The sequence below is a fragment of the Lingula anatina genome, chromosome 7 (assembly GCF_051362555.1).
Source record: "Lingula anatina isolate TDL-2025a chromosome 7, LinAna3.0, whole genome shotgun sequence".
Taxonomy (NCBI): Eukaryota; Metazoa; Brachiopoda; class Lingulata; order Lingulida; family Lingulidae; genus Lingula; species Lingula anatina.
The window spans coordinates 4,984,267-5,008,175 of NC_141773.1; the positions used below are offsets into that span (position 1 = coordinate 4,984,267).

General features: G+C 37.6%; 1 protein-coding gene across 17 annotated transcripts in view; it reads right to left on the reverse strand.

Annotated features, from left to right (window-relative positions):
• The window catches only part of LOC106174354 (brother of CDO), a 134,603-nt gene that overhangs the window by 32,347 nt on the left and 78,347 nt on the right, over positions 1 to 23,909 (reverse strand). For 14 of the 17 annotated variants that reach the window (XM_087018329.1, XM_087018328.1, XM_087018342.1 and 11 more), the window contains 2 exons: positions 18,024 to 18,199; positions 6,450 to 6,607 (listed from right to left, as the gene is read on the reverse strand). In XM_087018329.1, coding sequence (XP_086874455.1) covers positions 6,450 to 6,531 — 82 coding nt within the window. In that variant the 5' untranslated portion in view covers positions 6,532 to 6,607; positions 18,024 to 18,199. Of the gene's footprint in view, positions 1 to 6,449; positions 6,608 to 15,724; positions 15,878 to 18,023; positions 18,200 to 21,931; positions 22,735 to 23,909 lie in introns of those variants that run through there. The other 3 variants (XM_087018339.1, XM_087018340.1, XM_087018330.1) reach the window with 3 other exon arrangements.

Below are 23,909 nucleotides of genomic sequence, written 5' to 3' on the forward strand. Positions count from 1 at the left end.
TCTAATCACTCTTGGACCATCCCAAAGCCTGGCCAGCAAGTCCCTGGACCTGCTGTAATGTGACCCTTAATGAGCACCTGTGTTAAAAGATATGTTGGACAAGCTATCAATAGACTCGGGTTTCAATTTTCCAATCAAAGCACAGCATTATTCCCCAGTGGCCCTCATTCCATCCCATTGTTCGCCTTCACCCCAAATGTTTACCCGTCTTTGTCTCCTAAGATCATCTGTTAGCCAAAGGACAAAATATTGAGGGACAAAATATTTCTCGGGGGGCCTTATGGGTAGAAAAAAAAGCCCTGACTCATGGCAGCTTTGGACTTCTTTTGAGGTCTACATCTTTTATAACTGGAGCTATATATTGATATCAAATACTTCAGCTGTAATGTGTCATCTGCAAGTTACAAAATTCCTTTTTTAACATTCACTTTGTGGACTCAATAGAAAACATGTTGCAGGAAAAGCTGTTTCTTGTTCCTATTATAAGGCATTAAATAATCAGCTATGAAAGACATTGTCAACAATATGAACTACATATCTGTTCCTGTCCATGTTCTAACCATGGGCATATAAGCAAACCTCCACTGAACACAATCTATAATGTCACAGTTCATGTGTGGTCCAGCAAGGAGACGGACACTATCACAATGACACAGATATCTGGTGACAGTGGCCAATGACCTTGGGATCAGGGGTGACAAACATGACAGACAGAGGTGGTGGGACAGTAATCCCTGTGTCATTCACTGTAATCACATGTAGGACAAGTTTTGGTCTTGGACAATGGCCAAATGATTTGTACAGAATGGAAACCTGGAACTTGTTAAAATATGAAATATCTGGAGGAAACGATATATGCCCACAAGCTCATCATGGAGAAATAATTTGTTTCCTTTTTCTTTGCAAAACTGGTACTTGGACATTCTTTAGTGATTAAATACAATAAAGTAATGCCATGTCTTGCATGATTTTCCTGTCAGTTTTTCACCAGCTGAAACTTCTCTGACAAAAGAAATACAATATTTTTTTACCCTTTTCTGTTTGTCCTTCAAAATTTTAATCAATTTTTAAACAGTGTTTGAAAAACTCTAAAGTCATTCAATTATCAGCCAGCCCCTCCCCCTGCGCCAACCAGTGTCGAGTTATTCCATTTTACCATCTGAACAACAATTAGAGTCTTGCCTTTTTCGCCAAGAGTTCTCACGTTCACGTCACAGTCTGTGATCAAAGCTAGCAGTCTCATGTTAGTCACACATATTGAAATTCTACATCAAAGTCCATGTATTTGACATATACACAGTGGAATGTGGCTGTCTACATGACCAATGGGATCTTTTTAAATATTAGCACAAAAACAAGGTAAACAGTTTGTTCTTTTCAAGGTGCTGGAAGCATCTTTTTTAATCTTCAAAGGATTGCGAATACAAAACAAAGTTTGGGGGTTATAAAAGCCATGTCAAGCAATTTGTATTTAGTGCCATATTGCTTAAAATGTTATTTTTTCTTATCAAATGATTTGTAAACCAAAAACTTGTCAAGCCAGATTTCGAGGCAAGTGTACAAAAGCACATTTCAACACAACAGCAGCAGCTCTCTTTGTAAAGTAAAAAACTTCTGACAAGATATGCTTAACTTCACTTCCTTCCATGATCTAATTCAATTGATAAAACTGTCAGAGGAAGTCCTCCTTAAACAGTATCCTAGTTACCTTCAATTTCTAGACATTAAATTCAGTCTTAAAATGAGAACTAACTCAATTTCGTTTGGAACAAGAATCTTGTTCCGTCTCAGCACTCTCTGGCAACTGACACCTTTCTGGTGTTTTCAGACACCTGACCTGGCTCCTGTTATGATCCAGGTCTGCTGGACATCACTTTAATTGGCCTTAAAAACAACAACAGTTTCAGCAAAAACAACACCCCTGCCTTCTCAGAACGAGACCCTGCGGCTGATGACAAAAAGTGAGGGGATGCGGAAAAAATGTCCTTCAGTTAGAGGCCTCAGTGACTTTATTCTATCCTCCCAGGCCATTTACTGGCATATTCACCATAAAGTAGATAACCTCTAATTAAAATCTTCGTTTGTTTGTTTTTCAAATAAAAATCAGGAAGTTATGTTTAACTGAACTTCTAAACTTAAAATCTTACAGTTTCTTTTCTAATACTGCATGCAAATTTTCACAGCCTGAAAATAAATGCGCCTTTCGTGTTGAGGTAATGTTGAACAACTAAACTAAAATTACATAGTAAACAAATTCCATCATTTCCCTGGCAGATAAACTACTTTTTCTGGGTGGTCCCCCATGAGTCTTTAAACTAGCCTAACATCTCCCCAATTCCCTACCTCATGACTTCAAATTAGCCACTCAGATTTGACATGCCAAGGCACAAGCCAATCAGAACCCTGAGAAAATTCCACCCTGTGATTTCAAGCCAATGAAATCGCGAGAATAATTCCACCCTGTCCTTCTATTTTGGAGCAGACTACATCTCCCTGCCTTATTGTGTTATCGCCTACTGCTTGGGTGGGCTGTGTAATTATTGCCAAGCAATCAACTGGTTCTTTTTTACTGCTATTCATTTGTGTAACTGAAGCCAGTCTAGGGCAGAGGCTAATGCCTAAGTGCATACAACCAGGCTGAAGAAAACAGTATCAGGAACATCCTTTTGCTGTGGTGGAAGTTAAAATCATCCAAGACTGGGTACTTTGTAAATATAGGGCTCTCAGTGTGCTTATGCACAAGTTAGGGTAATTTACCTTTTCTAACTCATCGAGTAACCTTTATTTTTTATGTCCGAGCAGATCGTGCATTATATCAGGTGAGGCAAGGAAAATGGACGAAAAATGCATTACTCGATAGGACTGTCTCTAACAGTTGGGACAGCAGTAATGCAATTATCCTTCAACATTTGATCGAGTAATTTACAGGCAGAACTATATTGGACAAGAAAAAAAAAAAACTGAATTTCAATCAAACAATTATCCCACATGAATTTTCAACAGAAAACACACTCAATATGAGCTGGCAGCAAAAATGACCTAACAAACTCTTCTCTTTTTTCCCTACAAAGCTTAATATCATGCTATCGTTTCTTCATTTACTGTGCACAACCATAAAGTTTCCTTTGGTAGCATGTGGATTTTACAGAAAGATTAGAAAATACATCTTCCATTTTGAAAGTTATTTGGACAGATATAATTCAATTATGGTGGCAGAATGTATTTCATCCAAATCCCCTGATATATTGATTTGTCTGAGGACCTTTTTTCATTTGGAAATATTGATTTCCCTTTTTTTTCCAAATCTCTGTATAACAGTGCAGTTTTGGGTTAAGATTATAATTCATTGGATTCTTATTATCCTAATGCTGGATTACTAATTTTGGTGAAATAAAAAAAAATCCGAATGCAAATTAATGGCTGCCACTTCCCAAAATTTCTCCATTTTCCTCCAACACAGTATTCTTGGATGGCAAGACTCGAAATCCATTTACCCATTCAAACAGATAACTGGCGACCTCTGACAGAGAAAAACAGAATGACTCAGCTGCCCTGCCGTGCCACTCAGCTCAGACAGGCAAACAAGTCTCACTGGAAAGAAAATGAAAATCCTTTTGTTTTAGCCAATGAAAAATTGAATTACCTCGTTGCAGCAGACGTAAATCACTGTCAAACTGCGCCACCTTGTCATCCAGTACGGAAAACTAAAGCAATGAATTGGGGCCTTAAAACAGGACAAAAAGGGGGATTTCTCAACCATCCATGTTCAAGGACCTTATTTGTTACAGCACTGCCCTACACAAGTATAGTGCTATAGTAAGGCATCTGTGACCATTTCTCTCTTCAAAGTTCCTTTTCTGTTCCTATTCCCTATATTGATTAAAATGTGTTCAGGCAACTGACAGAATAAAGTGAATTATTTTCATTAATTTCAACCTACTGGTGCACACGTCTCTTTCTTTCCTTTTTTTACACAGTCACTAGACAAATCAGATGCATAAAAAGTGAAAATAAGGGGAAATATTCAAAATTTTCAACCGTGTAGGCTTCTTTCTCCTGATCAGATATTTTTATTATCAATTTTTACATTATCAACACTGTTAAATAAAAACAGACTCATAACCAAAATATTCTTTACATTCATACTGAAAACCATGACCTTCTACTCAAGACTATAAACCATTTCTTCCTAACGGTGCTCAGTTTACCGGGTTACCGATAATAAAGTTCAAAATGCGTAGATCGACCATTAATCTTGTAACTCTCAATTAAATATTCCCCTCAAATAAAGGAAATCAATAGTGACAAATATGCAGAAAATGTGTTACTGCCTAGGTGTATATGGAAGAGCATGGAAGAGCATGGAAAATCACTACTCTCTCCTCCTGTTTCCATTCAGCTTGCACTTCAACATCATCTATCTTCGCAACCTCTTGAACGGTGTGAATGTTGCCACGATCAGATGTCAGAGCCTTGGAAGAGCAGTAGTATGTTTTCAGTAAAAACACTGACCCAAATCTTACAACATCTAAACATTATCAAAAGGAGCCTTCAGTTTAAACCTAATATGCACCCTTAAGCTTTCAGGCAAATGTCAGTGTGTTAGGATAAAGTGAGTTTTCTCTATCGTAGCTAAGTGGCGCTGTTGAAATGAATCTGCCCTGAGTCACTATGCGTTACTTTGGTGAAAACAGAAGTTTTACGGGCTCAGGTCTCATGGACAGAGGGGGGGGGGCTTTAGGAATCAGAGGGGACTCTACGAAAGAACCACCCTTTTGACTCAAAAATTTCCATTCTGAATCAAAATTTAATCTAGGTGCTTTGCAATTTCTCAACTTGGGATAATTAAGAAGGTAAAGGGGTCCACTTTTTTTAGACCACCCCCCTTCCTAGAAATTGCTGGCTAAAGGCCTCACAAGTTTGTGGAATAAAGATTGCCTCAACATCAAATACCTAGAGAAAACAGAGAACACATTGTAAACAAGGCATTGAAAATAATACTGCCAAAAAGATATACATTCTCTTAAGAAAACAAAACAAAAGTAAACTTAAAACAAAAGCTAAATTCCACCAAAATATTGTCTGTTCATAATATGCCACAAAAGTAATCAAACAAAGGGTTTTTAAAAGAGATCAGCGAATACCTCTAACAGAAAATCTGACCAGAGGTATAAAGTCCCAGGTTTAAAATAAATAACTTTTTTTTCCTTATTTTTTTCATAAAGCTTTAGTAACATAGTGTTACACTGCACAAAGATGTAGGAGTGGAGACAACAAAGCCAGAGGTATTAGACTTCCTAGGACAATAGTAATAGTATTAGCGTCACTTTATCGCAGGACATGTTGCAATGCCAGATATGTGGTGTTATGATACAGCATTTCATGGCGTAGAATGAGAGAGTACAGAGTGAGAAAGATAACACTTCATGTGACACCTGGGCAAACGACTTCTGTTACTGAGCCAAACATAAAAATACATTCATCACAAACGTGGCTGAGAAATCCAGAATGCAGACAAAATATTTCCATACGTCTCTCCGTAATAAAAGGGCTTTTCTATCATCCAAGCATCCATCTGCATTCAAAAACATTGGAAAGCATCAAACATCTTGCCAAAATGACCGTCTTTTCTAACATAAGTCACTGTACAGAGGTAACTTTAGTGTTATATTTTTGATAGAACAATATGGAGCAAGTGATTTGTTAGGACAGAATTTCTCACTGTTCTCATTTACCCATATTTTCTACATTAGAGATAGATTCTTGCTGTTTACAGGTGCTATTCTGTTGTTAATAAAACATTCAACAATAGGCCTTTACATTTTGAGCACTGTCATGTTGAAAACTCTGTTACAATTATATTTTTCACGAGATAAAAAGAAAAACAACAATTTGAATTATATTTTTCACAGTTGACGATGGGGGGGGGGGTTTGAAAATTGTGACACCAGACTCAGCACTTCCTTTTAACAACCATCAATATAATCAAATGAGACAAGAGATACCAAAGCAGATGTACCATCCATTCTCCTGTCATCAGATGTATTCAAGTTTGAAGTGCCTACTTCTGAATTATGCAATGGCTAAATAAAGATGTGGGTATGGGAGGGGGAAGGGGGTGCTCCTGAGTACCAGTGTAACTGGATAATCCATTCATTTAAGAGCAAAGAGGCAGATGACCTGAATGACATAACCTAAATAGTGGGATGTAGACCCTGGCAGAGGTATATAGACAGACCCTGACAGTGAGCAGTTCTACACAACAATGCCATTTTGGATATGGCATGCCTCCAAAAACACTCCCTTTCGACAAATAAGATCTATTTACAAGAAAGATAGACACCATCATGGCCTGCTCAAATACCTGGCCTTAGACGTGTTCTTGGGCCTAAGTATTTGAATTGTGGTGTCCTTGATTTGTAGTATGAATAAACATTGTCATGCTTTACCTGGTGTGACAGATTCCAGTATCCATGGCAACAGCAGGTAACAGGATAACAGCCACTGCATGTGACACATGGGTAACTCCATACTGCTTGGCTTTGGACAACTTGGGTTTAGTGGTTTTAGCGTCTCTCTGCTGTTTTTATTGTCTCAGCTTCATCTCCTGCGAAAATAAATGAAATCAATTGAAACAACATTATTGATATTATTGTTGTGGTGTTATGAAACAGCAATCATGAGAAGTACCTGCCAAAGGGACTCCTTAATGTCATTATTAAATGTCACTGCAGGTATTATTATACCTTAAAGGCATTATGGAATGGCTTATCCATTAATAGTAAACAAAGATATCTAAAATATGTGTCATGTTACTGTAAGACATAAAGATCTGCCATTTTTACTGTAAGAGCTGGAACATATGATTCTTTGTCTTTTCTTACTTACTTATAATAAAACAGTAAATGACACCAATACTTGTAACTAACTGCATGTAAATCAAAACATGCAAAATTATATTTAACTATATCTTTGAATACAACAAAGGTACAGATATATCACCATTGTTACTGCTGCAATTGCATCCTTTTCTACCAGATTTTGTCTCCACAGAGACGTATTCACTACATACTGACACAGCAGCAGACAGATAGTGCTATGATGCATTTGCTACAATATATGTTGATGTGCACCTTAAATACAGGTATGTAAGGACTCTTTGAGTTTATGAAATGTTACCATGGCAACCATCAAATCCACACATCCTTGTATTCAACATGTGACCAAGGTCCTCTGATGAAAGGTCGATAATGGCATGCTTCAATTGGAAGAAAACATGTTCTGTCTCTTTAGAAACTGTTACACTTTTCTCTTTTTTACCGTCATTACACAAGCTCCATTGCCAAACCAATCTCACTCTCCTCTTTCCAGTGTATCAGCTATCATTCACCAAGATGCCATGTGATTCATCTCCAGTGTGAACTGAATCAATAATCCGCACTCTTTACAAATGTCAACATATTCAAATCAACTGACAATGCCTTGTGAATGAGACTCCTAGTGGGAGGGGGTGATCTCTATACTGAATCTACAGAATTTTATTCCAAGATATTTACAAGCTCTGCAATATATAATTTCTTGAACTGTGGCAACTGACCTTGAAAGAAGTCTCTCCTTTTCTATTCTGACACTTTCGTATCTGATCCTCTCCACCCCCCACCCCCCCAAAAAAAGCTAAAATCAAGGCTTGCAGCAAAGAGATATTTATACAGTATAAGGCCATGTCTTGTTTTAAAAAGGACCTTCAATTCAATATATATCCAATGCAATTACCACTATTATCAAAGATTCTTGTTATCTCTTTTTCTAAATTCCATCTATAAAACTGTGAGTCACACTGTCACAAAGAAGTCACAATAACTAGGTGTCACACTTCTAATCAAATTCTGGTCACCAAGAAGTCCCCCAGCTATGGACTGCTGAAGGCCTTTCCTATATAATACCCTACACACCGTCTTGGCTTCATTACTCAGATCAATTACAGTCTACAGCTAATTACCGACTTCATTATCATTCAAACTCCAGTGAACAAACCAATAACTTAATCCTCACTCTCTCTCTGGAGGGCTCACTCTTGCTGTGTTTATGTTCTGACCATATATATATACAGACTCCAGGGCACCTTGGCCGCATTCACAACCAAAACTGATCCGTGGACAAACAGGTCCATGGATCAAATATGGCCGATCAACTTGTTCTGAACGCACCCTTTCATTGGCATACCTGGACCCTAGCCAGATAGATTCTTATTCAGCATATTAAAGAATCAAATTACAAATTGTTCTTAGTATTGTGTCACACATCAGAGGTACAAAAGATCTTTTGGGACAGAATTTTAGAGACAAATTTGGTCCCCAACTTCAGTTCTGGACAAATCTGCAGCAATCTCTTCTAAACCAGAGAAACTGTTCTGAAAATCTGCCCAATTTTCTGAATATGAATTGCAATTTAGCATGAGAATATTCCTATGTCATAAATCGGGGGGAAAAGTCTGGCATTTTGTGAAAAACCTCTGAAAATATGGCATTGGTACCAGACCTACCCCTTCCCCTCCTAAGTATTTATTGCAGATCTGCATATATCTCAAAAATTATAGTTTTGGTTCCCAAACAAGTCAGAAAAATCTCATCCCTGATAAATATCTTCAAGCCTTGTCTGGAAATGCACCGAGAGTCCTGAATATGGATTGCCATTTTGCATGAGGTGCTCTGCATGACATAATTGACTGTGAGCAATGATCAGACTCTGGTGACAGGCTCCCACATTAGTGACACATCCAATTAAACTCCTTGCAAAAATCAAGAGGCTGGATTAATGAGTCAGTCAATATAAATTCATCTCAGTGTGGGATGTGTTTCTCCAAATAAGCAGACTATATTGGGTTTTAGTACATTGTTAACACAGCATCCAGGGGCAGGATTTATGACTGGTAGTTTTCCAGGTAAAAAAAAATGTCCCTGTGCTGAGATAGCATTACATCTAATAAAGAGAAATCACCTGGAAGTGAGAGAGGAAGACAAGAAATAGGTGACCATCCCCACTACCATGTAAACTATGATAGGATTGTCTTGAATCAAGAGCAGACTAACTGAAAACAATCAGTAACACATTTGCTTAAAGAGACACACAAGATATTTATGCAATAAAAAATAAAATTATTATTTTATTACTATCTTTATTATTTTTTCCTGAACATTTTAGCACATTTTTCCTAATCACCAAGGCAAACTCGATCTGCCCCAAACTCTGGTAAAAATTGCATTTCCCCAGTTCAAAATTTCTGATCTCTCCCTCCACAATAATTATCCATCCATCTTCATCTCACTAACGAGAATGACAAAAAATTAGAAATCTAGAACCAAAAATCGAGTTTATAGACCATAATTTGCATGGATATCATCAATAACAATTACTTACCACATAATAAACTCATTTCCAGGCTTCTGATTATGTACCTGACATACCAACCAACATTAAAGAACTTACCTATTTCCTTCCAGGAAAATCTCTTAGGCTACGACAAGAGTTGGGTTTCACTGTAGAAAATCAATTTCCTCAATTTCAGTCAGAGAAATTAAATGACAACCTGTGATTACCAGGAGACGTAGCAGACAACATGCATGTTTTCGTGAAAGCTCAACTCCGCAGAGAAACCCTAGCTGATCATGAGTCACTCAAGGGATTAAAAAATCAATAAAATCCATCAAAGTACTCTGATATTATGATATTTTAAAAGGGTACTTTTTGTAGCATTGCTGCTAGCTTTCTTTATCTGCAAGAGGTATTTGCTGAACTCCTACAGCAAAGATTGCAATACGAAGTCAAGTCTCACTCTGAGCCATCAAAGATTTCCTCTGTGCAATGTCATTCAAGTCAAAAATTTCAACTCCAGATACTGAGCACCTACTGCACCATCCAAAGGTATTTTTTGTCACAAACTATTGCCTCTTTAATCCAAAGTGACAACTAATGCCACTCTTTTTTTTATATAAATCATCTTATCAGGTTTTGTCACAGGTAGAGCATGATCTCAATGTGTTTACCCATAACAGAATGGTTCTAAAACTAAAAATAAACCCATCTTAAATTTTTTTTGTTAGTATCTGAAGTCACTCACTGGTGCACTGACACCAATGTAATCACTAAGGCAAACTGGTTTCGACACAATATTATATTATGGGTGCATATTAAATTATGATTCTCAATTAAGTTGCTCACATTCTCCCTGCTGAACAACTTTCGACCCCATTTGAAGGCGCATAATTCTATTTGGGAAATGTGCACTTGACTTACAAAAGGTGTCCGCTTCCAGTCTGGAATTTCATGTGCAAATCACCGCCAGTTATGACAGCAGACCTGTGTAACTCTCAAAAATTACAGCAATGTCTTTTAAGTCGCCGCAGAGTCGTGGAACATGATTGACAGGCATAATTCCAATCTTTCTTCTTTGCCCTTTTCCATCTCCTTGAGCAAACTAATTCCTCTGTTCACCAAGCAGCAACATTCAAATTACGCAATTTGCTCTGCGAAGCAAATACAAAGCCACTGTTTTGAATTGGACACAAAGGCAAACATGATTGACAGGCGTAATTCCACACTTAACTTTAAGTCCTTCAGACTAGAGTGAGCAATCGTTCTGGCAGAAATGTCATCAAACCGTGTGCAGTCACCAGAACTGACAGTGCTCATTCCGTCCCTGATCCGCTCTTTCATATCGCAATTCAGACTCCGCCAAGTGTGCGCCCTCTCATCTACTCTAATGTGACAAAACACTCATTGTTCCCAGCTATCCCTGCTTCACTGATAGGAACACCTCCGGGGCTTGGGGGCCAGGCCCACAATAGAAACATTCAAGTGAACTCTGCAGCCTCGCAGAATGGAAGAAAGAAACATTTGGATACAGGGTATAGTCCTGGAGTATAGACGTGACATAATGGGGGGAAAATACTGCTCCATTCTGGAACGGTTGGCTTAAGTTCACACAAAGGGGCATTGCATTCAGATTTCAATGCGTGGCGCCGGGGTCTTTAGTGTTTCCCCCTACCCCTCACCTGCATTGGCATAGGAAGAGAAACAAGCACACGTGCACAAGCCAGGAAATAACCGCAGCAGATGCAAACATCGAATGAATTTAAGGGCAGTTGTCTGAGAACCAAACTTGATTCACTTGGTTAACTTCCCACACTCAAAAGAACAGTGAAAGGAGTAGTTAACCGCTCCAACAAACCCACGATTCCAAATGTTCCTCGAAAAAGACACTGAATCCAATTTTCCCATATTTGTTTTGCAATCTTGAAAAGATCATTTGGTGCTTTCCAGGTAAGCAGAACATCTTTTAACAAGGCTGCAAATAAGGTGTCACTTTCAAAGCGATAGGAAGTTACCACTCACAGACAACCTGCACTAGCTACTATTCTAGAATCTCTCTTTCATGCACAGTGGTCAATTTCTCTCTCATCTGACACAAATAACCTTCATTTTATTTTCACATTTTTAAGTTTAATAATTATTGCACATCAAAAATAAAACAAAATGTTTCACTTGATTCATCTTTTAACATTCTGTCCACTGACTATTTCATCGAGGAAAAGAAAGTCTAAATATCACTTTTATCATTTTTTGCCATGGCCCAAACTTTGCACATACGTTCTAACCGTATTAACTGAAATAAATACAACCTACCCCATAGTCTACAGAAACAATTTCAAAAAGTTATCTTCCACTAGCACTTGTGAATCTGCTACACAACAGGAAAATCCACTTACAATCAGTCCTTAATTTCTAAACTAATTACCAGTCCACAATCGCTTTATCTCTGGTAATTGCCAACAATGACACGACTAAGTGTGTACAATTTCAGCATCCATTTCCATTAATTGTATTAGATACGCAATTCCAGTGTTCCTGAATGATTAGTTTTAGTGCCTGCTGTGATCAACTATCATCATCCCATTTTTTTTTTTTTTTTTTTTTTTGCTAATACATATCACCAGTTTTAATTTCTATCAACCCATCTTTCTTTTAACTGGTCTAATAAATGTCAAAACTGTTCTCATCTGATATTTATGTCCCTCGATAACTGCAACTACATATTTTATTCCAACATCCCATACACCTGTCAAACCGTCAAAAACAAAACATTTCATTCACTCTACATTTGGACAGACAGAAAATCCTTAGAATTATGTTGGCATTACCTTCAAGGATACAATCCCTACCATGGTGGAAGTCCTCATTGAAGAGCAATCATGTTTAACAGCCCACTTACTCTAAAACACTTTGATATCATGGAAGATGAGCTACTAGCAGATGTCATATTGAAACAAGGCCTTTCCTACTCATGTAACACATCTATCATGACTTTGTCAGATCAAAGAGAAGTGTCTGGAGGTGTTGGCAATAAACCTTCCAGTGCATCTTTCTTTGAAGCAATGCCTTCCATGGGAGAAATCAAAGGCAACAGAACACATCCTACACAATGTCAGAGTAGGGACATTCCCCACTAAAATACTCCATGTTGATGAAAGGTCATAGTGTCCAAGAGTTGTTTATAATTGAGTCAGTACCCAAGGCCAAGAACATTTGGCAAGGTCAAGGTTACTATTTCAAGAACACAGGTACACTTCTTCTGCCTTTTCTGGATGAGTTTCTGCTTGTCTTCTGGAGTAATATATTTGAATAACTACCTCAGAATGCACATCCACAAAATCACTCCCTGAGAGTTATGATGTGAATAGTGTTCCCTTCCTGAAGGCTCATTTAGTACAATATAATATAGAGTGGAACCCATGGAGTTTATAAATGAAATAATCCATTACCAAGAATGTTCAATGCAATCAAAAAGGCCGTAACTAGATACAAAGAAGCCCTAAAATAGCCAAACCCTTTTCGCAGATTAGCCGTTCTTTGGTGGTTGTGATAAATCTGAAAAGTTAGAGGTATTCAGGACATGGTTCACGGCCTTATTACCACAGATAGGTGCCCAGCCGCTACATTTCTCTCACCACCTTGGCTGACAAAACTGTTTCATCCATGTGCTCTGATCAAAAGGAACTTCTCCTGATTGAAGAGGAGTTTTTAATCAATGGTGTTCAGACTATTAGATGATTTCTGAAGGTCAAATATGTACAGAATGTTACTAGCGTGACTATCTTAGTGAAAAATCAAGCAAGAACATACACATCTGCATACTTTGAAGCTCTTGTGATTATAAAAGTAACCATTTAAAAATATTAATATTTCAAGCAACTGTACTATGAATGCTTATACCAAATGGGCGGCATAATTTCTATACATAGCATATACCCAAATAAAAAGAATACTATATAATATAATAATAATAACAATAAAATTTAAGAAACTAAGAAACAAAATGCTTTATCTTCACAAGTGATCAATGAATGTTGCTGTATGGTTCAATCCAACAGACATCTCTCTCAGCTATTTTTATACCACCTAGATAAAACCTGGTAACAACCCCAACAAGAACATTACATAAACAAAACAAGCACTACATCATGGAAATGGCCCACTAATATACCACAACTATTCTGCTGGGCCTCTTCCAGGAATTATATAACCACATTCAGGAATTGCAGATATACTTCTGGGAATTGCACACACATTTCTAGGATTGCCAAACTGGCAGAAGTATTCATGATGAAGTACCAGCTGCAAGAACACTGCAACATCTTGTATAGTTTTTTGATCTGCTATTCACAATTTTTTTTTCCTATGGCTTAAACAGTACACTAGGCACAAATGTTATTTAGGCCCTGTGTCTAAATATCAATTATGCATGGCAGCCAACATTACCCATGTAACATACCATTAAACAGAAAAAATAACAAAAATTACCATTCATTTTTTTTTTGTACTAATACTTCCATTTTTTTTATTGTGCAACTTAAACAGATGACTTTATAAATAAATTGAATACAAGGTAATAAAAAGCATAATGTACAGGTATACTTCTCTCACTCCACCCAGCTCCTGTTTCTTCCCAATCATCAACAAAGCCATACAGAAGGGAGATAAACAAGCACATAAAACTAGACTACCTTCCAATCTAGCATTATTAACACCGTTTACCTGTAATACTTTTATGCGGACACTTAGGTATAAATCAGCTGGCGGTGAAAACCCACATGAATCACTAGTGAATGGAATTGGCAACCTTTTTACTCTGCCCTGGTATTATGCGGTATGATACAGATGTGGGAACTTCGACTGCCTTTTCTTGCTGAAAGTGCCCTTGGAAGGAAATGAATGGTGAAGGGAGGAAGGAGGAAAGGAAGGGAATTTATCTAGCAGAATCTGCTATCGTTACAAATATCTTCAGTGCAGGAGTTTATCCAAGATTTTGAAATAAGGTGTTCAGATCCATTTTCATATTGAGACAGGCCATACAGGAGCTTCAATAAGAAAAGTCTTTTTTATTTAAATGGCCGTCCAAAACTGAAATTGGGTTATCCAAAAGACAGCTGGAAAATTGCCTGCCTAATGCCCTGCTTTAGTGGCAATTGGCAAATTCAGCTCTAAAAGAAAACTTCTCAAAATTCAGTGTCAAGTTTTGCAACATGTCTTATGCAGATCATAAAACCTACTAGATTGAACAAGCCTCTCATTGGCAACAAGCAACATTGGATCTACAAGTAGGTTCTATGCCATTCTTAAAACTGTGTCAACTAAGGGGGTGAAATGGCCCAATTTTTCAACTCCCCCTCCCCAACTTCTGAAATTGCTGGTACAGGCCTGCCACACCATGTTGATTCAGAAGTAGCTTTTCACAGCCTTCAACTCTTTAAAACACAACCTCTACCCAGTCTATTGTAATAACTCCCTACCTATCCATATGACTACAGCATCCTCTCTCTCTCTCTCTTTCTCTCTCTCTCTCTCTCCACCTCCATCCTGTCAATACATTAGTCTGACTTATCACCTACTAAAACCCCCTCATTAGACCCACTCAGTGCCTGGGCCTAGGGGCAGGGGACAAGTTCCACAAAATCACATCAGACCGAGTATCGGTCTGAACTTTTAAACCAACTTTATATGAAATAATGCATCTGTTTTGTGCCAAGAAAGGAACAGCAACTGTTTTGGACCAATGTTTGCTAATTTTAGCAGACTACTGCAGATCTTTCCTGCTCTGATATTATAGATGAAAAGTTTGGTTTACAGCAAGTTCTAGTTTCGTGTTTATTGGTGAAACCCTCTTCTGTAAGAAGATTGATTCCCCAGTCACAGATATTACATGCCCTTACACCACAATTACACTGATTTATGCCAGCTACAGGCTGCTAATACATCGCTGCAAAAAAACTAAAGGAATAAAAATGTGTTTTTGGCAAACCAAGTTGCTGACTCACTACCATAAACTTTTTACCTCTTAACCAAGAAGATGGCAAAATCAACACTTTTCCACATTTTTACCTCTGCCAATGAAAGTTGTTTCACCAATGCTGGTTTGGTGATTTGTTAGTGAACAAGGCACATCAATATATTTCATAATAGCTAATATTTTCACACTTTGCCAGGTGGTTTAGAATGCTCTCTAGCTTGACTCATTAAAACTAGTAAAACATCACATGCTAACAACCTCGTATATCAAACAATAACTCAACAGCATCATGCTTCAAAATACCTTCCTATCCGCAAATACAGAAAAACACAAGAACAAGCCATCAATTTTTGAAAGCCAGGACCCTCTGTAATCCCTTACCGTCAAAATCTACCATCAAGATATTTCCAGTAGGTGTAGGCCTGCTAGTCAGCCTCCCTCTCCTTATTCCAACCAGGTAATGTTTTATAACATACCTGGTATGCAGGAGTCTCCCTCCTGACCACTAATGATGTATTTACGATCACATGGCAGCATAAATCCAATTAAAGCGAGGCCTAACACCTATAATTAATAATCTTTATCCTTTAGGGTTGTGCTGATGGTTATCTAGGAAGAGGATAACACTTGTAAAGGTTTTATGTGGTAATGAATGATAAGTTTGAGTGAGGACGGTAAGGGATGAGTGAGGACAGTAAGGGGATATTTTGGCTGCATTATCTCTCTGAATTTAGAAATGTAAACATGTTCAAAGCAGGACTTATCTTAGACACATTGTGGATCTATATATAACTTTATTTAAGATAAAAAAACTGAATCATAGTTGGATCTAAATCTGTCCTTGTGTGAACACGACTCACAGAAAATGAAATAAAGTCAGAAATGAAGTCCAACAGCTGAAGGGTCCAGGCCTTGGACATTCAATTAATTCACTCTCTACTTTGACCATGTGTCTTTTCTGTCTGTGTCAATTCCTATAATCTCCCCATATGTTGTTTTATTGGAGGGCAGCTGCTCAGGAAAAGCCTTGCTTTTTTAGTCAATTTGATAACAGTCGTGTATGTGACAGCCTCTGTCAATGCCACTCTTATTACACAACCAGAATTAATTAAATTTCCATCAACATTACTTGTTCCTTTCAAAGAAAGAAATAGCCTTATTCGTAACAATGTGGAAAAACCAAAAGTGATGCAATGAAATTTCATTAATGATAAGAAACCCATCTCAGAAAATCAAATATTTAGCAAACCTTTCTCAGAAAATCAAAAATTTGATCTAGGAAATAACAATCTATGGTTAATTTACTTCATCTATATTTCACTAAGTCAATTCTATTCTAATTTTTAATTTCTTCCTTTCATTATATATATATATATATATATATATATATATATATTTTTTTTTTTTTTTTTTTTTTTTTTTTTTTTTTTTTTGGGGGGGGGGGGGAGGGAGCATTAGGGTAGAATGTAACAGAGAGATACCGCATTAATCTAAACGGAAAATATAAAACAACAAAAACACATTAGAATACACAATTATGAAATATGATAGGTCATCCTACATACTAACACCTTCCCTATCTCCTAGACTACATCCCTGCCACTCTGTACTCACAGCTCATTAACGCCTCGTTATCCCCTCTCCTGTCCAGACGTTCCGCCATTACAGACACTTAGCGCAAACTTTACCACTCAGACAACAGCCAGGCATTTACTCCCATCAGCCATAATGAGACAATGAGAGAAACAGAGACAATGAGAGAAACACTGGTTATATTATTACTGTCTGAGAGGCCAGCAACATGTTCCAGAAGTAAATTTACACAGTGAAATTCAACTACTGGCAGGCTGGGAAGCCCATTAGCCATTACCTGGCTGTTACATCAATATTGGTTTTCTATTAACACTGGAAGGCTGCTGCCCAGGTCATTAAAGAGCAGTTCTGTGGTTTGGCGGAACTATACAAAATACATTAGGACATTAGTGTTGATTGATCTGCAACCCTGGTCATTTGTTTCTTGTTGTCGTGGCTGTATCTGGCCAGTAATCTTAAAGCCATTCCTGAACATGACTAGTGAATAGAACATTCTGCTGAACTTTACTTTCAACACAGACAAGAGTGCAAACATTGTAACAAGAGCTGGAGTGATAAATTCAACGAGAGAAACAGAAGTTGAGGTTTTATTTCAGATCTATAAAACTGGGGTTGGGGGATTAATCAAGTCAATTAATATATCCTGTGTGGCATCAAATAGGCTGTGAACAAAGTTTGAAAACTGTCTGAATTTGTTCCTGTTAACTTTCAGTCTACTTCAAGTAGAAGTTGTCTCTCCTCTTTCAGTCTAAAATTGAGACTAATTGCCATTCAGAGACCAATCTAAATCGCCTTTCTAAGACCATTCCCTGTCTGTAATAATGATGATGGCTATTAAGATTTAACAGGGATTAGTAAGAATACAGTGAAGAAACGGCTTCAACAAAGGGTACAATGAGAGAGAGAGAGAGAGAGAGAGAGAGAGAGAATGAATTTCATCTTGGAAAAAGTATCATTATCTTACCATGGTATCCAAACCCTTTAGCACTCCATCATTCTAGCCTTTAATTCCATAACAGAAAATTTTCACAACACCATAGTCTGACCCAAAAAAAAAAAACTATTTTTTATAGACAAAACCAAGTACCTTGATATCTTGCCAACACAGGTCTGTATAAGATGGAACTTCTGATATATCTTCTTATATCTTCTACTGTCAAAATCCACTTAATATCCTCAATCAATAGCAGTTATATAAGTCCTATATTCCTTCTATGTATCCACACTCCAGTGAGTTAAACTGCAGAGCTGATTTCTTGATACCTGGAATTAGAAAAGAATCCTGGATTAATTCCATGTGTCTTATCAAGTGGTTTATAGCAGTTATGCTCCTTAAATATCTGTAACTGAAAACCGAAGCCTCCAAAGTACAGAATGTAATTCTGTGTTATAAATTTTCCCTTCATGATTTCCATAATTGTAAATTAAAGAAAGAATCCATCGCTTGTAGCGTACCACAGCTACACTTTTCTTCCCTGTGAATGAGTGCATTTTAGGCATTAACCACTAGGGCTTCATCTCTCCCCTAGGGGGCTCCACACATCCTGCCTTCAATCACATGTTTGCCGTCCACCTTAATTAATCTAATTATCACCAATGAGTGTTCTGGCCATAGATCAATCTGCTGACCAGCATGCTCTGGCCATTTCTTATCTATATCCATCTGTTGACTGGCCCCTTGACCATTTCGGACAGACTGAACACCAAGGAATTTTCAAGGTGCATTTTTTTCCCCCAATAATTTCTCTTTTGCTATATGTTTGTTTTCCCACATGTGTTCAAAATTCCGTATATAAATGCCTGACAATTGTGATGCTCAGGCTCTTTATTTAAGCAATATCATATCAGTTTTCTTTTTTTTCTCTGGGGTATAATTGCTAAATATGTTCAGGTAATTATCAAAGAGATAACAGAAAATCAGTGCCTATTTCTTAAAAGCCGTCATAAATCATACATATATCTTAAAATGGACACGTAATCATTACTGTCAAAATTCTTTCAGAATTTCACCAACAAATGGCTCTTTAAATACCCCATCACAGTTTAACATCATTGTCATCACCGCCATCATCACCATCATCAACAGGGAAAACCAGCAGCAATGACGAAACACACATCACAATAATAACACACTATGGACCAGTAAGGGGCATCAGTTGTCCAAATGAATCAAACAAAATATTCCCAGCATCAGCACAGACTCAAACATCCAAATTAGCTTTGTGCACTGATCCCCTATTCCACAGCCAGTCTACAATTTACATTCCCCATATTATTCTGAAACTTAATCCCGATGGTTTCCTGCACAGGGGGCACTGTTGCTGGGACCGCTAAATAGAGCGGGTCATCACCCTGTAGGGATGGACACAATGCCCAGTGTCCAGCCCCTCTCACCTGTCCATTCATTAAGCTCTCCAGAGGTCAGTCTCTAATGAGCCTGCCTGCCTGCCCACTGGGGTAACATTTCAGACACAGAACAAAGAAGGGGTTTTGTTTGTATGGGGTTTTGTTCTGTGGACATTTCTGATGTTTGAAAGAAATGCCCATTATAAACAGTGTTATTTATAACTAAATTGGTTCAAAGAATAAAAAAATGATACAAATTTAAGCATTGTATATTTCAATTTGAAAAATGTCTAAATAATCACATTACTTTCAATTTATTCGATATAATTTAACTCAAAAGAGTATTTCAAAGCAAATACAAAGAAAAACATTTAGAAGTGACCAAAATGGAGACCAGTGTCTGTAAGGAAATATTTTCAAATTTAAGAAAAACATTCTCCGATCTCATCCAAACATTCATTATGTGTATCCCATGAAAACTGATTTCCTGCTCTCCACATTCATCATCAGTAAGCCCAACACCACCAGTAACTCTATACCCTAGATCTCATCTTAACTTTGGATTTTCATTGACAAGTCTCATTTCAAACATGTAGAAAGACTCCATAAGAAGAATACAACCTTGTAAAGTGACTCACATATGCAATTTCATACACAAACAGTCGAGTCAACTTTGTAAGTGTTTCGATGAGAAGGGAGACAAAAATCAATGCTGTAACAGCACGGAAGAAAACAGGCCATATTGTTCGCCTTCATAAAGTAAAGCCCATTTTAGGATGAGGTAATATTCTGGACACATTCTAACAAGGCAGTCTGTTTGTATTTTCTTACGACAACAACAACACAGAGAGAGGAATGAAATTAAAATTTGCACAGGGCTGTGTAAATGCAGTAGCCATTAGAAAAGTAATGGTGTGAAGAACAGTGCACCTGTTCCACGTCTGATCTTACTTCTCTCTCAAACCAAAGCCTGATTTTCCCTCTAAAACAACATCTCAAAATAAAATAATAGAAAAATCAATAATTATGAATCAAATACCTCGGTTTTTTTCTGGTTTTTTATTACCAAAAGAAAGTGAAGAAGTTCTATGAGATAATCTAATAAATCTGCAATAATATTCCGAATTATAACTTTATTGTATAAGCAACTGTCCTACCTAGAAAATATGGACAAATATTACACATTTACGCTTCAAAAGTTTGTTCTTCTTTTTAGACATGTATCTATCCATGTGTCTTTTATTTGTTATATTTGTACCACAAATAAGATAATAAACTCGATCCAAATGACACGATGACATTTCACAAAGCAAGAAATTCCACAAAAAAAAAGGCATCTGGTATCACTTTTATATTGCTTTTTACACATTATCTTGTCACTTGTCAAACTGACAGGTAAAAGTGACACAGGTAAAATAAGCAGGTGAGATATTGGTATTACAAGGCAATGAACCAGATCACTGACAACAAAATTACATCACAAAACATGTTCAGCCATCAAAGAAAGACAATAAGACATCTGGCATCTGACTTGTACTTAAATGAACAATCATACAGATTTGAAAAATTGTAGTATAATGAGACAGAAAATGGAAGAATCTTTAACCAACACAATAACAACCTTTCATAGCTACACAGAATTAAAAACAATAATTCATATATCCTTCAATAGTACTCCAAAAGTATCAAAAATATTACGATTCAATACCTTACTTCTTCCTGAACAATCTTGTCTATCCTGTAAATTTCATCAAAATTTATGAAGTACTTTTTAAGATATCTTGTCCCCATACCAATGAAAACAAACTAAATGAGCCTCCAGTAGGGTATCCTAGCCAATACAGGTTCAACCTCCAATCAATACCTCATCAATACCAAGGGATGGATACATCATCAATACAAATGAACTGAAGTCACCAAGGGACAAATCAAACACTTCTAAACCCAGACCTTAGCTCAGGCAACTTACATGACAGACTTTGGGGTTGGGTGTTGGAAGAGGCCATCTTCTGGGTCTTTCAGAAAAAAGTGTCAGAAATTTTCATGTTTACATTGACAGGCATCGATTTTTTTCTGTCAGAAGATGGTCAAAAATGGAGGATGGATCGACAAAGATAAATGGAGGATGGATCGACTGTCAGAAAATATCTCTGGATCCTCCACGGAGACCTTTGGCAAGCACCTGTTGATATTACGATAACCCCCTCCCCCCCCCCTCCAACCCCAATCTACTTCACTAAGACATCTACCAGTAGCATTTGTGTCCCAATGCCATGTGTCAGCAGTGTAAAGACCATGTCTGATTTGGGCAGCAAACAACTTGTGTATAATCCTGTGTCCCCTTGGGATTATCTGGGTGTCAGGGACAGGTAATCCTGGGGTTAATCAATGTGTATCCCAGGGGACAGTTACAAGGAATGACTTAAGACCGTCTTAATTTTTAGACTAAAAAGTTTAGTCTACTTTGACCCAAGCTGAACAACTATGAACGTAACTATAGGTGGAATAAAGACTTATCTTTGGGCTAATGTCCTTGTCTGAAATTTGTCACTGGGCTATTCTGACAGGTGCTTGTTGCCTCTCAAACTTCTCACCTATTACTAGCACCTATTATTCTTGAAATATAAAACAAAAGCTTTCTCTTCTTACCTGTAGGAAAGCCAGGCATATATCCTCAGTAAATTTCCAAATCCAGTTGGTAGTAAGTAAATTCCAATACCTCGGACCAAATCGACCTGAATTAAGCTGGATTTGTAAAAACCAATAACCAGATATAATCTCTTCCTCTGCTTGTAGTTCTAATGAATCCAATGTACCACGCTTTAAAAACCAATCAGACATTGATTGTTTCAATACAAGTCTGGTGTACACTGCTCCAACATGACACACTGCCCAAAGGATGTGTCCCCGTAGAGTTCCTATGAGACTTATTTTCCTGCTGAGACTCACATCCAATATTCTCCACATCAGATTCTCCTTATGAGAAGCCCCAGTCTCTCTGAACTCATTCCACCCCCTCCACCTGAGCAGGCAGGCCTGTCAATCCCTCTCTACGCCTTACAGCCAATCAATTCACCTGGTTGAAAAATGACTGTTAATCAGCGTCCAATGGTAACCCGCGGGGCCCCAGCCTCACAGAGCACAATACTCCACCATGTTAAATTATAGACCTAAAGGTCGCGGGGTCACTTTGTATTACACATACACAGCGCCCATCAAAACATGCACTACGATGGAGCACAATCCCCGCTTTAAGCCTGGACTAACAATACGGGACAAAGCCCCTGAATAGACCCATCTTGTTTGTGTGTTTGGACAAGCAGTCGTGGCCAGCCAAGTTTTGTTTAGATTGAGGCAAAATTCCTCCATGTAATCTTGCCTTTCAGTTGGGCTACTGTCAAATTATCTGCCCCATGATCAAAATTGGTCCCTGTTCAGCTTTCCATTAGGAAGAGGCTTGGGTCAAGGCACTAAGAAGAACTGGATACTTTGTTCATGGGTCCTCAGTATTGATACGATCTGTCGAGAACATGGTCTAACATGGCATAAGCTGCCATTCCTGTTCTCATCTTGTTCAGCATAGAAGATGAAGTTGAAAGACAGGAAAATGGATAGAAATGTAGCAGCTCAGTTAATAGCCATTTTTGGGGTTCAGATGTTTTTTTGCAATGTTTGCTGCAGTGTACACCTGGTAAAGCATTTTAAACTGCTGAAGTAAATTGGAAACAAACTATTGAGTAATTGTTGCAACTAGCTGTTAGGAGCAAACACCCTGTTTTTAATCAGTGGTATGTTCTTTTACTTGAACAAATATGGAGCATTCTACATTGTGTAATCTCACTTGAAAGGAATGGAATGCATGTCAGCTATGTATCACCCTCTTCTGCTCACCAAGTGCTATTTTACAGCTACTGAGAATGATTTTCAAAAGTATTTCAAAAGAGAAGAAAATAAACTAATCAACTCCCATAAGATTTCTTTGAAATATTTTGTTTCTCTCATTTCTCCCCAAAAATTTGGAGCAGAGGTTACCAAGGCAATTATAGCAGGTCAGTCTCACTGTGAGCACCTGGGGGTGACCCGAGGGAAAGATTGACCCATTGTTATCCCTGGTTATTTCCCTTTGATGTCTCACCTCATATATGCTGATCAATGCCCACATCAAAACTCATTAAATCAATAAGAAATCAACCAGTACAAAAGCAACATGTGGCCCCTTTGACATTGTTTTCTTATACCAACACGCCCAATGGTAGATCATCTCTCTCTCTCTCTCTCTCTCTCTCTCTCTCTCTCTCTCTCTCTCATGCACACACTCCGAAATTCATTCACCATCAACTGAGAAATTTATTTAAGAGATTACAAATCCACTTTGGAGATTTGGTATTCTGTCCAATAAATCCATTCTGATTCTAAAATAACACAGGGAACATGTTAATACACAATTGGTTGAATTTGTGAGAGAAGAGGCCACTTAGTTTAGAACAAATTCTTAAGATAATTAACCTAAGTCTTGGGGGATTTTAATGTATTTGCCTGCATTACTGTTGGGTATATAATAACAAAGAGAGCAAACAACTTTACCCTTGTTTTTGTAATAATCAGCTATGTCAATGAGACTTCTACA